The following is a 16,497-nucleotide window of genomic DNA, read 5'->3' as shown; positions in this document are numbered from 1 at the left end:
CATCATCTTTTTTATACAACACAGTCACAAAAATGATACTGTATTTATTTCTGTGTCTTTGATACATCCCACAGTGAGTTAGCATTATGTGATGTGCTGCTCTTCCATTTAAGAAAGGACTCATCTCCAAATATATAGCATTGATTCACCAGTGAGCACGGAGATGGATATCAATTAGACATTAATGGCTACAATCCAAACCACAGTGACGCTCTCAGATCTAAACCTGCACACTACAAATTCATCCATCCCAGTGATTAGAGGACCTTCTGTATATCCTAGATATGCTCCCTTCAAATCTTTAGCAGATAAATTAAGTTCTATTTCAAAACTGCTATTGTCATTGTGGGAGTCAGAGATCTGGTGACACTGCTTGAAAGAAACATAATCAAAAATAATCCATCACTCATCTGGAATGCAAATCCTTAATAAGCCCTTTGGTATGAAAGGGATTAGTCTGGTTTTATTAACTCATTGCATCTCAGATAAAATTAAGATGGATTATAATATAGTCTATTACTATTGTATTGTATATTACCATTTGTATACTATACTGCATAATATACTGTATATATACTATAGTATATACCATACATATACTTTATTACATAAACTATGCTATATTTAAACCTCCATGAACAATAGATTAATCAGTAGTTTGAGCTCTTGTTTCATTTAATGGTCTGAAAGATCAATGTGCAAACTGGGTTGCAAACTAAGGGGTCTATTTATGACCAACTGCATATTGCTCAACATTATCATATTAATATATGTTATATGTTACAGTATTATTATCCAAAAGGGAGCTATGATCGCCCTGCCATATTCTGTTCATGACTACCAGTGCCACACAAAGTGACAGTGGTCTGCTAAACTTTACCAGAGGCACATGTGGGTATAGAGTGCAATTTGTGCCTGAAAAAATCAGACATGGATAAACTGGGAGGCAGTTCATGGGGTCCCAGTACATATACTGTTCGTGAAGCAGCACTTTAAATGGCAAATCATAAAGTTGGTGTGGCAAGAGCAGCATAAATAGCATTCAGTGCATTGCAGGAAGTATATGATTTATATTCACATGGCATGAGCAAAACTATAGGCACAAGGCAATTTGCATTGACTTTGCTGGTAGCTGTTTACATATGATGTAGAAACTAATGGGCACACCAGTCTCGAGCAGAAAGCCAGGAAGGAAGTTAGGGCTTCAGAGTGAGATGCTTGCAGGTCACAACTACCAGTTTAGCTCCGCTAGTGAGCAAAGATCAAGTATCGAGTTCTAGCATTGCTGGGTCATTAACATGATCACTGAGAAAGTATGCAGCCAGTTTCATTTGCAGTAATAAACCTGTTGGTTGCTAAGGCGAAGATGAAAAGAAAGTTGTTGATTTAAGTAGAGGACACAAATGCCAGCAATGAGATGTTCTGTGCACATCACAGGCAGGCACTTGCAGATGTACATCAATAATATGATTTTCTTAAGCAAAAGTATAATGAGAACAACACACAAGCTCTACAGTAAAGTATATAAATATATTTGCTGGTATATGATATTGATTTTATAATGATTGGTGGCACTAGGCAGCTTTCGCTCTGTTATCTGCATTTTCACACGTCATCAGACCTCAACAGACCTTCCAAACAATGTTGTGCACATTAAACCCCTCCCCAGTTCACTTACCTTGTTGCCTTCTCCGCCACCGTTCTTCCTCTCCTGCTCTCTTCCAGTGACCTCATCACAGTGAGGTGCACTTACAGCCCATCAATGGCTGGGAGCCTCTGCATCACCAGAACAGAAAAAAAAACCTGAAAACAATTTAAAAAGAAAGCAAAGAGGGCAGGCAGGTAGGTCATGGCAGGACACCTTGTCAGGCTAGGCCCCGTCCCTCTGTACTGACCGCCCCCTCCCCCTTCCTGCATGGTGGCCCTGCTGTTCAGAGCCAACCACAGCAGGAGATTCTTGCCTGTGTAAGGAATGGGCCCATGTAGGTGCCAATAAGGTCTGTTATTTAGCTCACAGTACCCTGACCATGACACTATAAGAACCTAGCTGGGGAACCTAAATGAGTATAAAGGACTGCTCAGGATTCCCAGCAAGAATATCACAAAGAGTAATGTAGCAGGGGCGCATGGAGGATTTGTCAGGGGGTAGTTTCCTCCACCCCCAAAAAAACAAAACAAACCTAGAGCCCTGCCGCGCATGCGCGGGCGTTTCGGCTGCACTGTAGTATACAGCAGCCGCGGCGCTGTCAAAGGAGCGTCTGTGGCGGTGCTGTATACAATACAGCACCGCCGCGGACGCTTCTTAGACAGCGCCGCGGCTGCTGTATACTACAGTGCCGATATGCAGGGCACTTTTTTAGCGGAGGGGGGGGGGGTTTCTGGAGACCCAGAAACCCCCCTGTGTGCGCCACTGCGTAGAATGAAGCAAAGTGGCTTGTAAGGTACAGAACATACAGATTCAACTGAGATAAAGCAAATGAAAACAGCAGATAAACACAGGTACTAGATGTCAGATGTCAGGATTGCCAGATAGGGCTGAGGAGTACAGTATCCTGGCAGGTGGCATGATCAGCAGGCAGAGAAAGACTGAATGTCCAGGTTAAGTAAGGAAAGTCAGCAGGTATAGGTAACACAGAGGTCCAGGCAAGCTGTAGAGTCTGTAGCAGGATACCAGGCGGTAGTGATATTCTGCAGGTACTGAAGCAAACAGAGGTCCGGGTTGTAGAGAAGCTTTAGAGCCAAAGTAAAGGTGGTCCAACAGTCTGCAGGCAGATAAAAGCAGTTATAAAGTAATATATTCTTAAGCACTCATACTGAAGGGGTTAATTTAAAGTACCAATTTCTGAAAAGTACATAGTCCGGTGTCGCTCCCGGTCTTGGAGGTGCCAATCCCTAAAAACAACCAAGTATCAAAAATGCATGGAGACTGGATCAGAGGTGCACCATAGGACTGAAAAGATATAAAACATCAGAATAAAATTACCCAGCATAAATATTGCACAGTCAGCATTACTTTATATAAAAATAATTTATTACAAAAGAAAGGTAAAATCATCACACAATCTACAACTCTAAAGGTAATAAAAAAAAATCTCAAAAGACTATAATAACGCCATTGAATATAAATTAGTATCCAAGTGTCTCAGGTTCCTTCAAAAAGACAGGTAATCCTTATGCAAATAATGAGCTCTGTATCCTGCAGAAACACAATCACAGGTAAAGTGCACGAGCTCAGATCTCGTTTGAAATGTCAGAATGCATAATCCTATATTCCAAAGTGAATGGCCTGTTCACTTAATTAATGGGATGTAAATCAATAGTATATGCAGATGTCATAATAAGTCCTGATCTTATTTGTGGACCATATTGGACTCAAAGTTGAAATGAAAAATCGATTAAGAGACATTGGTAGCGATCTCACCCGATTAGGAGTAATAGCTGTTTGGGGGGGAATCTCTCCTTCTTAATATCCATCCAAGTAGACAGACAACCCACAGTTGGTATCTCTACACGTTTATCTGGGCGTTAGTCAGCACATCTCTCAGATCTTGTAGCACAGTCTTTTTGCATGTTCATGAAAAGAAGATAAAACGACAGAAATTGATCAAGATCGACATAAACCTGCTTCTTGGCCTCAACCACGGGTATAGTGTTTTACTGAAGCGTTTTGTCATTGCAGATATGACTTTCTCAAGTATGTTTGAGACGTTCCATTGATGTGTTCCTGCCAAAAGCAGTGGCATTGGGCTTGGTCACTGAATAACTGGCAGAGGTGTTTCAGGGGAGGACCCCCACAGTTCAGGTACGAGGACTGGGCACTTCATTATTAAAGCCACTATTGTGCTCTCACAATCTGTTTGCTAGTTCATATGGATTCTTTAAACTGTGTCTGCATTGAATATTGCTTGATTGGGGTCTATAAGGTCTTCATAGTAAACAGGTGAAGGTCTGTTTTTTTAGTACACACCAGGAATTGTGGTCTATATTATCTATTATGCACTAGATCGAGGGCTGCACTATAAAGTGGTAATGAATTTGCTGTGCATTTTATAGCTGTCTCCAGACTGTGCTCTGAATAGTATAGTGGTCTGAAGTATATGGTCTGCATTGTACTGTGGGAATAAGAATACTCCTTATATTGCATGTTAGTCACTAGTATGCCCCGTATATAGTACACTGGTCAAATACTGGTCAGACAGCACCGGGTTGTATTTAATAATATCTGTTTGATGTGGCAATTTTTCAATTATTTTTCAAGTCCATGCCACTGGTGCTTTGGATGAAATAAGTGAGTAGAAGAAGGGTGATTAATTAATTTGTAATATCCTTGATAGAGCAACTTCATGTACCCATGTAACATGTCTTTTCTACAAGTAAAACATTTACAAACGAGTAAAAAGTAATGAAAATAATATATATATAATCATGTCCAGTGGTCATTTAAAGAGGAAGGAACATTATAATTTTATACTAATATATATCAAACACTGAGTATTACAGAGCTTGATAATATTTGTTAAATAACTGGTGTAACTAAATCTGTCCACAATGCTCGGTTTCACTCTCTTGCAACAGGTTGTCATGTTACAAAGTAGGTGCTTAACTAAACAAACAGGCAGTGACTGACAGCCTGGCACACTTTCACTTTTTATGGATAGGTGAATTCATATAGAGGGGCAGGGCCAGTGTGTGGTGTCTGGACCATGCAAATAAAAGGTACCTCTGGGTGGCCAGTCAGCATTAAACTGGGCCAAAAATAAACCCGGTGACTTGATCTCAAATCAACTAGTCACAGCTTTGTGCCTTGAATCAGACTGTCCTAAAGATTTGGGTAGGGTTTCAGCTGTAATGGTGTGGGGAGGTCATACCATGAGGAGGCAACCTCATGGATCCCAGACGGAGGTAGGGCGTAATGACGTGACTGCTGTGCGATGTTGTGATTTGCAGCATTACATTCTCCACTCTGAGCCACACTCGCTCATTTCAGCTGTGCCCTCTTCCAATTAGAATGTAAGCGCTCTAATGAGCAGGTGCTGTGGCGAGCTCCGGGTACAGGAGCTGTAGCGTCCGCTTCCAGAGCAGGTAAGGTCCTGTGTGAGTGCCTGGAGAGGCGTGCTGCAGTGCTATTCACTGCGGCCACCATTCCTGGAGTGTCTTGCAAACGGGAAGGAGGGGGGAAGGGGTGTTCCTGCTTGCCCGGCGCATGTCGAGTAAAAAGGGGGGGGGGATCTAACTGGGCACCAAGGTAACCAGCATGGGAACTAATAAACGCTGGACACAGCGGGAGCAGGCCGACAAAGGGGAAAGGGGGGGCTAAGTGTACAGGTTACCCGATCTCTAGTCACATGGAGAAATATAATGAATAAGACACAATGAACACAGTACAATCCAGATAGGGAGAAAGCAGGCAGGCGGAGACCATGTGGGTCCAGGGGGACAATAACCACACAATATCTATAGTCACAAGGGGAAATACCGTACCAGGCCTACCATAAATACCATACAATAAACTACAAAACAATAAAATAGAGAGAAAGCAGGCCAGCGAGAGGAAAATACAGCATTCAGGAGGCACAAGGATAGGAAGAGAGGGAAAGACCATCTGGGGGGAGGGCAGACAGGGTTTAGAGAAAAAGGGGGGTAAATGTGAAACAAGCAAAACAGAAAGGAGAGTTAAAGGAAATAATATGGAAGAGATGAGGCTACAGAGGAACAAAGAACCAAGAGCACAATTCAGGGAAAAAGGCCCAAAAACAAGAATACAAATCGATACTGTGATGTTACTCAGCCTGCCTGATGTTGTCCTGTTGATTTCCAGCCGGGTAAGAAGGAAGGAACATGCCTGGACCCGGCTCATATCCTCTCCAGGGAGTCAACACCCACCCCCATCCCATTAGCTGGAAACTGGAGAGGGGTTAACCCTTAAGCTGCAGGTACCATTTGTTGTCCCTATAATCTGAGTTTAGGGACGTTTCGCTTATGGCTGCACTTGTCATTGTCTTCATGTCTGCATTTATTGTGTCTACCTTGTATGTCCCTCTTTTATGCATGTCCTGTTTTCCCTACTGTACAGTGCTGTCGAGTACTGTGGCGCTTTTCAAATCTACAATAATAATAATAATAATAATAATTATATTTGACCTTCTATCTGGGATAAACAAGAATGTGGTTTATTGGTCTTTTAACACTGAGGTTAGGTTGTCAGGTCAAGACACTTATGAGATAAACCTACTGAAAAAAATTGAGACATGCATTAGCATTTGAAATAAATCATGTGTGTCATGTCTATTTAATTTTATTCCAAGTAGCTAATGACCTGCCTTGGGTTTGTGTCCTACACTGTTTTACATTTCATTGTGTCCCTGAAAATAGACTCTAGGGGCCTGATTCATTAAGGATCTTAACTTGAGAAACTTCTTCTTTCAGTCTCCTGGGCAAAACCATGTTACAATGCAAGGGGTGCAAATTAGTATTCTGTTTTGCACATAATTTAAATACTGACTGTTTTTTCATGTAGCAAACTAGCTTATTTATAAGTTGATATTTGTGTGCTACATGAAAAAACAGTCAGTATTAAACTTATGTGCAAAACAGAAAACTAGTTTCCAGCCCTTGCATTGTAACATGGTTTTGTTCAGGAGACTTAAATAAGAAACTTCATTAAGTTAAGATCCTTAATGAATCAGGCCCTAGATCTGAGTCATTAGATCAAATCCCAGTTTTCAGGTAACTAAAATGCCTCATTTCAAAAGGTGATTACTATTTATCTCACTGAGTCTTCGTTAGCCCGATTCGGCGGATCCAGGCATTGTTGATGGGCAATTCCCATGAACTCTCCAATTTCATGGCACATTGACTACACTGCTCCTGTTTGAGTCTGGTGAGCAGTAAAAGTAGAGAGGATTGCAGAACTGGACAGCTGGAGCCTCCAAGGTGGTATCCATGTGGTAGCAAAGTTGGGCACAAGTAGAACCTTGTATTTTATCTTAAATGAACGCCACCCAAAAAAAGAAAAATAGTTCTGTGTGGAATTCATCTTAAAGGATATCAGATAATGTAACTGGGTTAAAGGACTGATTCATTTTTGTGATTGTACTAAGACAGGATGATTAGGCTATTAACCAAGTTATACAATGAAAGGACCACTAAACTCCAAAGTTGAAAATTTCAGATAACCACAAAGGTAAAATAAATTGTTCATCGTTAATAGTTCTAGCAGCGAGAGTTCACTGTTCTGTAGAACAGGTAAACATGATGCTCTCAGCCAGTGATAACTAAGGCTGAGAGAGGTTCTTGTCTGGATCTGCTTGATATCTACAGAAGAATCTGTGGCTGGTATGCATTATCATCATCATTTAATTATATAGCGCAACTGATTCCGCAGCGCTGTACTCATTCACATCTGTCCCTGCCCCATTGGAGCTTACAGACTAAATTCTCTAATATAGACACACACAGACAGACAGGTAGAGACTAGGGTCAATTTTGATAGCAACCAATTAACCTACTAGTATGTTTTTGGAGTGTGGAAGGAAACCGATGCACCCAGAGGAAACCCACGCAAACACAGGGAGAACATACAAACTCCACACAGATAAGGCCATGGTCAGGAATTGAACTCATGACCCCAGTGCTGTGAGGCAGAAGTGCTACCACTTCGCCACCGTGCCGCCCATAATCATTTATTCATATAGTGCCACCAAATACGTAGCGATGTACACAGAATATTTGTCACTCACATCAGTCCCTGCCCCATTGCAGCTTACAGTCTAAAGTCCATAAAACACAGACATGCACTCGCTGGGGTTAATGTTGTCAGCAGCAGATATTTGCAAGATGATCTTTATCGATCCATCTATCTATAATGACATGAGATCAATTAGTTACATATTATATAAAACTCTGCCATTGTTTTAGGAAGAATCACAGGTGTCCAGAATCCTATGAAGCCAGCAACTGTTGTCCAAAAGGTGCTTTAGTCCAAGTAAAACAAAAAGGGATTGTGATGACCGTACTATATACGCTAGTAGCAGCACCTGTGGCTGGGATTTTATGATGACACAGGTAGAGCTGGGATGGACCTTGTGTGTTTTCACAGGAAGCAGAGCTTTGTTTATTGAAGCAGGTCTCTAGGACACAGCATCCTGCACGACTCCACCTTCCTCCCCTGCCTGACAGCTGAGAGCTCACACACTGCTGGGAAAGTGCAGGAGACAGGATGGCTGCAAAGAAAAGGAGAAGGAACACAATGCGTCCTGGGGTAAGAGCATAGAGATTTATTGCACAGAAAATGGTAAAGATAGAGCAAACCCAAAATGTGTTTTAAAAAGGAACAGGAGGTTACAGAGATGACTGTTTCATTTTGAGGAACATAGAGTTCAGTCCAGTGTATGATGTATATAATAATCTTCTGTGTGTTCAGATAGATTATTTATAGCTCAGATAATTTTTAGGAGCACAGATTGCACTATTGCACCCTCCTGATCTGACTTGCTATTTAAATGTATTCTTTACACAGGCCACACCCACTCTGTCACTGCCGATTGAACACCCAGATAAGAGAGTAATACGCAACTTGTTAAATAAGATACACAGTAACATGTTTGTACACAATTAGTTATAATTAGAGAGGCCTTGATCAGAAATATAGGTTTCTTTATACACTATTATAAATTAGGACAGTTTAGATTTACACTCTAGTTATGCCCATTATTTTAAATCATATATCTAGATTCTGATCTTTTCATGGAAATGACACAGTCTGTATCATATAAAGTTCCTCATATTTGGCATCAGTAAGATCCAGCACCAATGTACTGCTAACAGTATTGAAGAACAGTGCTCAAATCCAGGATATTTTGGCTCCACCAGACCATACAAGTCACATTTTGCACCTTTCAGATACAATTCGGCAGAGAAGCGAATGTATGGGTACCCTTTGCCAAATCTAAAGACAAAGCTTCAAACACACAAAAGTTACACAAGCAATGAAAGCAGTCCCAATGTTCCCTCACTCTCATGATACAGCTAAGCCATAGATCAGACTAACCCAAGTAGTATATTAAGAGAAAAACTGACACCCTTTAATTTAAGAAAAGGGGTGTTTCCAAAGTAGTAGGAGGTTGGACATTGATATGACGTTTACACCATTCTTTGCACAGTGCACCTCTTCAGTTTGTTCCATCTCCTTGCAAATCTTCAAGCACTTTTTGTTTACGTAGGTGTCTCCGGGGACAGCAGTGTTGGTGTGCATCTTGAAGAGTGTTGGGTGGACCATCTAGATGCAAGGCTCCAATGCAAATCTAGTACACTTCATAGATAAGGTCCACAAGAGAAATGCAAACGGCTCCACACACACTCACATTCACACTAGATAGATTCTCCTTTAACCCACTTTCACCTTTATCCTTATCAATCTCCACTAAATCCCTCATTCTCATGATAGTTGACTGACCAGTTCCCTTTTGAGCAAGTTTAAATTTGGAGCTCCAGAATGCCAGCTCACTGACAAAGCATTCTAGGACATCAGTTAGTTGTAGGTGTCAGAGCTGAGAGCTCAGTACATAGCTTTCTACCCCACCGCTATTTAATAACAAAAAACAAAAGTAAACATATGGGTGAGGGGTCCATTATTATAGTGTACCTAGGTACACCCGCCACATCCTGTTCTTATGTAGACAGATAGATGTACAGATATATAGATAATATACATAGGTACATACATAAATAAATACACAATAGATATGAGGTATATGTTGCCGGTTTTATCCTTTTCTTCAGAACCCAATTCTTCCCAGCCCACAAAGACATTAGCACACATCTTCAACTACTTTCTTTGCCTTATGGTCATCACTTCAGGAAAGGTAGGGTCATATAGGTTTGGGTTCATATGGGCCTATAGAGTAAGTTCTATTAACTTTATGTTCATCCTCCTAATATGCTTTTCCCTTTACAACATTTATTTTCCTGTGGTCACTTTCTGCAGAGCTCTGGAATATGTGTTATTTTACATAAATGCTGAGAGAGCATGGTTCAAACCCAGATCCTGTGAGTGAAGTGTCTAGGGAAAAAAACATCAAAAAGGCCTTTTCACACTTCTTTTCATGTCACACAGATATATGTATGTATATATATATATATATATATATATATATATATATATATATATATATATACTATATACTATATATACTATGTATTACAACTGTATAGTATCTTCTATATCTACCTATCTACCTTTGTACATATTTACTGGAACAGAGCCATCTTCTGTGCTGAGTATAAATGAGAGAGAGCACCCCATGTACTGGCAGGAGCATGCTCATTGTGTGCCTGAGAGACATCCTGTGACATCATCAGAATTTGGTCTTTCAGAATCGATATGGTGGCTTAGAGTGGTGAATCTAGATTAGTGTCACAAATCATTTATAATCTCTACAGTTTGAAATTGTTCCTATATTGAGGTAAATGTGCAGATCACCAGCTACAGCAATGGTTCTAGACACAAGAAACAAACACCTGCCCTATTCTCTCAATTGTCTATGGCACAATAAGGGAAGTGCAGATTTGCCATTTTCTCATTGCTGCTTACTGTTCTGAGTAAATGTAATTTGTGCTAGAGAAGAGATTTACCATTGAGGTGTTGAGCAATAAAGTAAATTATATATATATATATGTATGTAAAGTAGAGATGGTCACTGACCCCCGTGTTTTGGTTTGGTATTCGGTTTTGGATCTGGATTACCGTCGTGTTTTGGTTTTGCTTTTGCTTTTGCAAAACCGCCATTGCGTGTTTTGGTTTTAGTTTTGGTTTTGTTTGGTTTTGTTTTGCTATTTAGTTGGAAAATCAATGTTTTAGGGCCTAAAATAACCCAATTTAGTGCTCCACCTGTTTCATAGATAAGTAATCTAATTGTAAAGCTAATAAATTATCAAAAAAACAGTTTAATTCCTGGTAGGTAGGCCTTCATTAATTCTACGCATAAAACAGATTGTCTTCCTCTCCATCTATGCATATTGGCAATGCAGCCATCGTCTTTGGATGTATATTACACCCTACACTTATAGTTAAATATGTAAAGAAATGGAAAAAGGCAGTTTGCTTTCTGTCTCTATAGGCCCCCCTCCACTTGTTGAAAAAAACAAAAAATTCAGCCGTTATAGACTGTACAATATTAATTGAAATGGACAAAGCCAGTTTGGTTTCTGGCTCTCTAGGCCCCCCTCCACTTGTCGAAAATACAAAAAATTTCAGCCGTTATAGACTGTACAATATTAATTGAAATGGAGAAAGCCAGTTTGGTTTCTGTCTCTCTAGGCCCCCCTCCACGTGTATAAAATACAAAAAAATTCAGCCGTTATAGACTGTACAATATTAATCGAAATGGAGAAAGCCAGTTTGGTTTCGGTCTCTCTAGGCCCCCCTCCACTTGTATAAAATACAAAAAAATTCAGCCGTTATAGACTGTACAATATTAAGAGAAATGGACAAAGCCAGTTTGGTTTCTGGCTCTCTAGGCCCCCCCCTTCACTTGTCGAAAATACAAAAAAATTCAGCCGTTATAGACTGTACAATATTAATTGAAATGGACAAAGCCAGTTTGGTTTCTGGCTCTCTAGGCCCCCCTCCACTTGTCGAAAATACAAAAAAATTCAGCCGTTATAGACTGTACAATATTAATTGAAATGGACAAAGCCAGTTTGGTTTCTGGCTCTCTAGGCCCCCCTCCACTTGTCGAAAATACAAAAAAATTCAGCCGTTATAGACTGTACAATATTAATTGAAATGGACAAAGCCAGTTTGGTTTCTGGCTCTCTAGGCCCCCCTCCACTTGTCGAAAATACAAAAAAATTCAGCCGTTATAGACTGTACAATATTAATTGAAATGGAGAAAGCCAGTTTGGTTTCTGTCTCTTTAGGCCCCCCTCCACGTGTATAAAATACAAAAAAATTCAGCCGTTATAGACTGTACAATATTAAGAGAAATGGACAAAGCCAGTTTAGGGTCACTCTGTCTATGACACCCTACCCTTAAGGAGAAATTGCCCAAACAGCAGCCTTTCAAGCCGGTACGTGATATGGAAATGCCACAAGTCTCTTTCCTCTTTGGGGGTAGATTGCACCCTACACTTATATAGAAAGTTTTAAAAAGATGTTATCATCATCATCTTCAGCCTTATCCTCACCCTCATCAGTGTGTACCTCATCATCACAGACTATCAATTCATCGCCGCTTGAATCCGCCATTAGAGAACAGTCAGTGCTTTGATGTCTTGGATGGTGAAGGCCTTCGTCGTGGAAGATGTAGTTCATTTTTATAAACATAATTTTCTCCACATTTTTGGGAAGTAACCTTCTACGGCGATCACTGACTAAATTCCCTGCTGTGCTGAACACTCGTTCAGAGTACACACTGGAGGGTGGGCAGCTTCAGTATTGCAAAGCAAGTTTGTACATGGGTTTCCAAATGGCCTGCTTTTCTTCCCAGTAAGGAAAGGGACTGTCTGACATTTCCATATCAACTACCTCTTAAAAGTAATCCTCCACCATCCTTTGCATGTTTATACTCGTATTGGATGTAATTATGGGCAAAGTGACACATTTTTTTGAAAAATCCATCAAAAAAAGCCCAGATGTTAAATTGTTCTGGTCAGCCCCCTGAGTCTTCCCTGCTTCTTTTTGGGAAATTTAATTTTTTACAAGCAACAGCAGCTTGAGAAAGTGAAGGAGGACACGTCGTCAAGCCAAGGCCCAGTTCAGCGGCCAACTTGCTGAGCAATAGCTCCTTGCAAAAGTTCACATCTCGCTCAATTACAAGTAAAGACTCAATGTGGGTCTTAAACTTGGATCAAGCACAGTGGCCAAAACGTACTGATCCGAGTTCAAGATCTTAATAACTCGAGGATCATTGTGAAGCGAATGAAGTACTTGATCGACAAGGCCAACATACTTTGCTGAATTGCTTACTTTCAGCTCCTCCTTCATTTTCTCAAGCTGCTTTTCCAATAGTCTAATTAAAGGAATGGCTTGGCTCAAACTAGCAGAGTCTGCACTAACCTCACACGTCACAACTTCAAATGGTTTCAGCACCTTGCACAGCACTGAAAGGATTCCCCACTGTGAAAGAGTGAAATACATCCCCCCTCCTTTCCTAATGTCATGGCTTGTGCAATATGCTTGGATGTCTTTGCGCTGTTCCTCCATCCTCTGAAGCATGTACAGGGTAGAATTCCACCTAGTTACCACTTCTTGCTTAAGTTGGTGACAGGGAAAGTTAAACTGCTCTTGGAGCTGCTGTAATCTCCTACATGCTGTGGCTGAATGCCTGAAATGGCCTGAAATTTTACGGGCCACCGAAAGCATCTCCTGCACCTCACGGTTATTTCGAAGGAAGCTCTGCACCACTAAGTTGATGGTGTGAGCAAAACAGGGAATGTGTTGGAAATCACCCAGCTGTAATGCTCGCACTATATTGTTGGCGTTATCAGAAATTACATACCCTGGGGAGAGTCGAAGTGGTATAAGCCATGTATCAATCACATCTCTCAGTTTGCGTAACAAATTGTCATCTGTATGCCTGTTAGTGAAGCCGGTGATACAAAGAGTGGCCTGCCTGTGACAAATGTTACGTAGTGGTGTACATGCTGCTGCTGTTCCTGCTGGTGAAGGTGAATGACCAACCCAGTGGGCTGTCACAGTCATATAGTCTTTGGTTTGGCCACTACCACTTGTCCACATATCTGTGGTTAAGTGGACAGTGGGCAGAATGGCATTTTACAGCGCAATCTCTACATTTTTACACACTTTTTTGTATAGTTGGGGAATTACTTTACGGGAGAAATAGTGTCGCCATGGAATTCTGTAACGCGGACACAAAACCTCAATTAACTGTGAAAAACCAGCTGCGTTTATTGTGGAGATTGGACGCAGATCTAACACTAACATTGCAGCCATGGCGTCTGTGATTCGCTTGGCGACTGGGTGACTGCTGTCATATTAGCTTCCCCTAGCAAATGATTGTTTCTCAGTTAATTGCTGAAATGTAGGACTGCTCATTTTCTTGACCTGCCTCTGGGCTGACGATTCACCCCCTGCAGCAGCAACAGCAGCAGCAGCAGTGGGACTAACGCTTTCTTCAGAGGAATCAATTATAGTGCAGGAGTCATCCAACCTTAATAAGTGGGATGCCGGGCTAACTCCGAACGCTACTGAGGATATTGATGAGGATGGTGTGGTGGGTGTATTTTGTAGCCGTCGGGATGTCGGTGAGCGGAGGGTCTTAGCTGATGATGGACTGCTTGTAATTTTTTTGGAAGAACTTTCAGCTTTTCCCAACACTTTGCCATGAACTCTCGTTAAATGGCGTAACATAGACGAGGTTCCAAGATGGTTAAGGTCCCTCCCTCGACTGACTGTGGCTTGACATACACTACAAATGGCTATACAATTGTTGTCTGGATTTGGGTAGAAATAATTCCACACATAAGAAGTGAATTTTTTTGTTTGATGTCCAGGCATGACAATGGCCTTTTTCTTGTCCCGTGCCAGAACTGCTGCCACTGGTGCAGGACTTACACAAACAACCTCATCTTCATCAACATCCTCATTAGCGCCCTCGTCGCCTACACAAATCTCCCCCTCATCCTCTTCTAATTCCAAAGTGGCATCCTCAATATGTGTATCACCGGCTACACTCGGGTTATTAAGGCACACATCAGCAGAATGCTCACGATTAGACATCCCACTGTTGGATGGACTCTCCACAGGGATTGGTGTCATTTCTGAATCAGAGCAAACATTCTCCTCTAATGCCTTACTGTTAACTTGCAGCTCGGATTTGACGTGTAACAGTAGTTGTGCACCAATTGTAGGCTCTGTAACTTTTTGGGGTCTGCCACTAATAGCCAAAGGTGAAGGCCTCATTCTCTCTTTGCCACTGCGTGTGTAGAATGGCATGTTGGCAATTTTTTTTTATCGGCACTTAACTTTTGCTCAGTAACACTTCTTTTTCGCTTCAACACAGTAAAAAAATTTTTGTTTTTGTTTCTTGGACTGATTTCGAAACACTGTATAGTTTGACATCGCCTTGCCCAGATGACGTACTGGGAACACTAACATCAGGACTGGTGACGGAACCTGGTTGCTCATTCTGATAATATGTGGACTGCTTTGAATCCATTCTGAGCCCAAAGCACTTGTAGTGCTAAAAATTATTTGGTAGATACTGCTGACAGATAGTAATTTTGACAGCCAGAAATATTTATGCACAATTATGGGGGACACCCCAAAAGCACTGGGGAGTGCTAAAAATTATTTGGTAAGATACTGCTGGCAGATAGTAATTTTGACAGCCAGAAATATTTATGCACAATTATGGGGGACACCCCAAAAGCACTGGGGAGTGCTAAAAATTATTTGGTAGATACTGCTGACAGATAGTAATTTCAACAGCCAGAAATATTTATGCACAATTATGGGGGACACCCCAAAAGCACTGGGGAGTGCTAAAAATTATTTGGTAGATACTGCTGACAGATAGTAAATTCAACAGCCAGAAATATTTATGCACAATTATCGGGGACACCCCAAAAGCACTGGGGAGTGCTAAAAATTATTTGGTAAGATACTGCTGACAGATAGTAGTTTTGACAGCCAGAAATATTTATGCACAATTATAGGGGACACCCCAAAAGCACTGGGGAGTGCTAAAAATTATTTGGTAAGATACTGCTGGCAGATAGTAATTTTGACAGCCAGAAATATTTATGCACAATTATGGGGGACACCCCAAAAGCACTGGGGAGTGCTAAAAATTATTTGGTAGATACTGCTGACAGATAGTAATTTCAACAGCCAGAAATATTTATGCACAATTATGGGGGACACCCCAAAAGCACTGGGGAGTGCTAAAAATTATTTGGTAGATACTGCTGACAGATAGTAAATTCAACAGCCAGAAATATTTATGCACAATTATCGGGGACACCCCAAAAGCACTGGGGAGTGCTAAAAATTATTTGGTAAGATACTGCTGACAGATAGTAGTTTTGACAGCCAGAAATATTTATGCACAATTATAGGGGACACCCCAAAAGCACTGGGGAGTGCTAAAAATTATTTGGTAAGATACTGCTGACAGATAGTAATTTCAACAGCCAGAAATATTTATGCACAATTATGGGGGACACCCCAAAAGCACTGGGGAGTGCTAAAAATTATTTGGTAGATACTGCTGACATAGTAATTTTGACAGCCAGAATTATTTATGCACAATTATGGGGGACACCCCAAAAGCACTGGGGAGTGCTAAAAATTGTTTGGTAGATACTGCGGACAGATAGTAATTTTGACAGCCAGAAATATTTAGGCAAAATAATGGGGGACACCCAAAAAGCACTTTGAGTGCCAAATATTGAAAGAAAAACAAACTCCTCTATCCTCCTCTCTTCTCTAGCGATTTTTGTTAGCACAATTGGAATCAGAATATTGTATTCTCT

At 41.0% G+C, this 16,497-nt stretch overlaps 1 protein-coding gene across 3 annotated transcripts in view; it reads left to right on the top strand.

Moving 5' to 3' along the window:
- The first annotated feature begins 8,107 nt into the window (after positions 1 to 8,107).
- ABCB5 (ATP binding cassette subfamily B member 5) overlaps positions 8,108 to 16,497 on the top strand; it is a 141,641-nt gene continuing 133,251 nt past the window's right edge. For 2 of the 3 annotated variants that reach the window (XM_075212203.1, XM_075212202.1), the window contains exon 1: positions 8,108 to 8,260. In XM_075212203.1, the coding sequence (XP_075068304.1) occupies positions 8,219 to 8,260 (42 nt within the window). In that variant the 5' untranslated portion in view covers positions 8,108 to 8,218. Of the gene's footprint in view, positions 8,261 to 10,416; positions 10,464 to 16,497 lie in introns of those variants that run through there. The other variant, XM_075212205.1, reaches the window with a different exon arrangement.

The sequence above is a fragment of the Mixophyes fleayi genome, chromosome 5 (assembly GCF_038048845.1).
Source record: "Mixophyes fleayi isolate aMixFle1 chromosome 5, aMixFle1.hap1, whole genome shotgun sequence".
Lineage (NCBI taxonomy): Eukaryota > Metazoa > Chordata > Amphibia > Anura > Limnodynastidae > Mixophyes > Mixophyes fleayi.
This window is presented reverse-complemented; position numbering and strand designations above follow the sequence as displayed.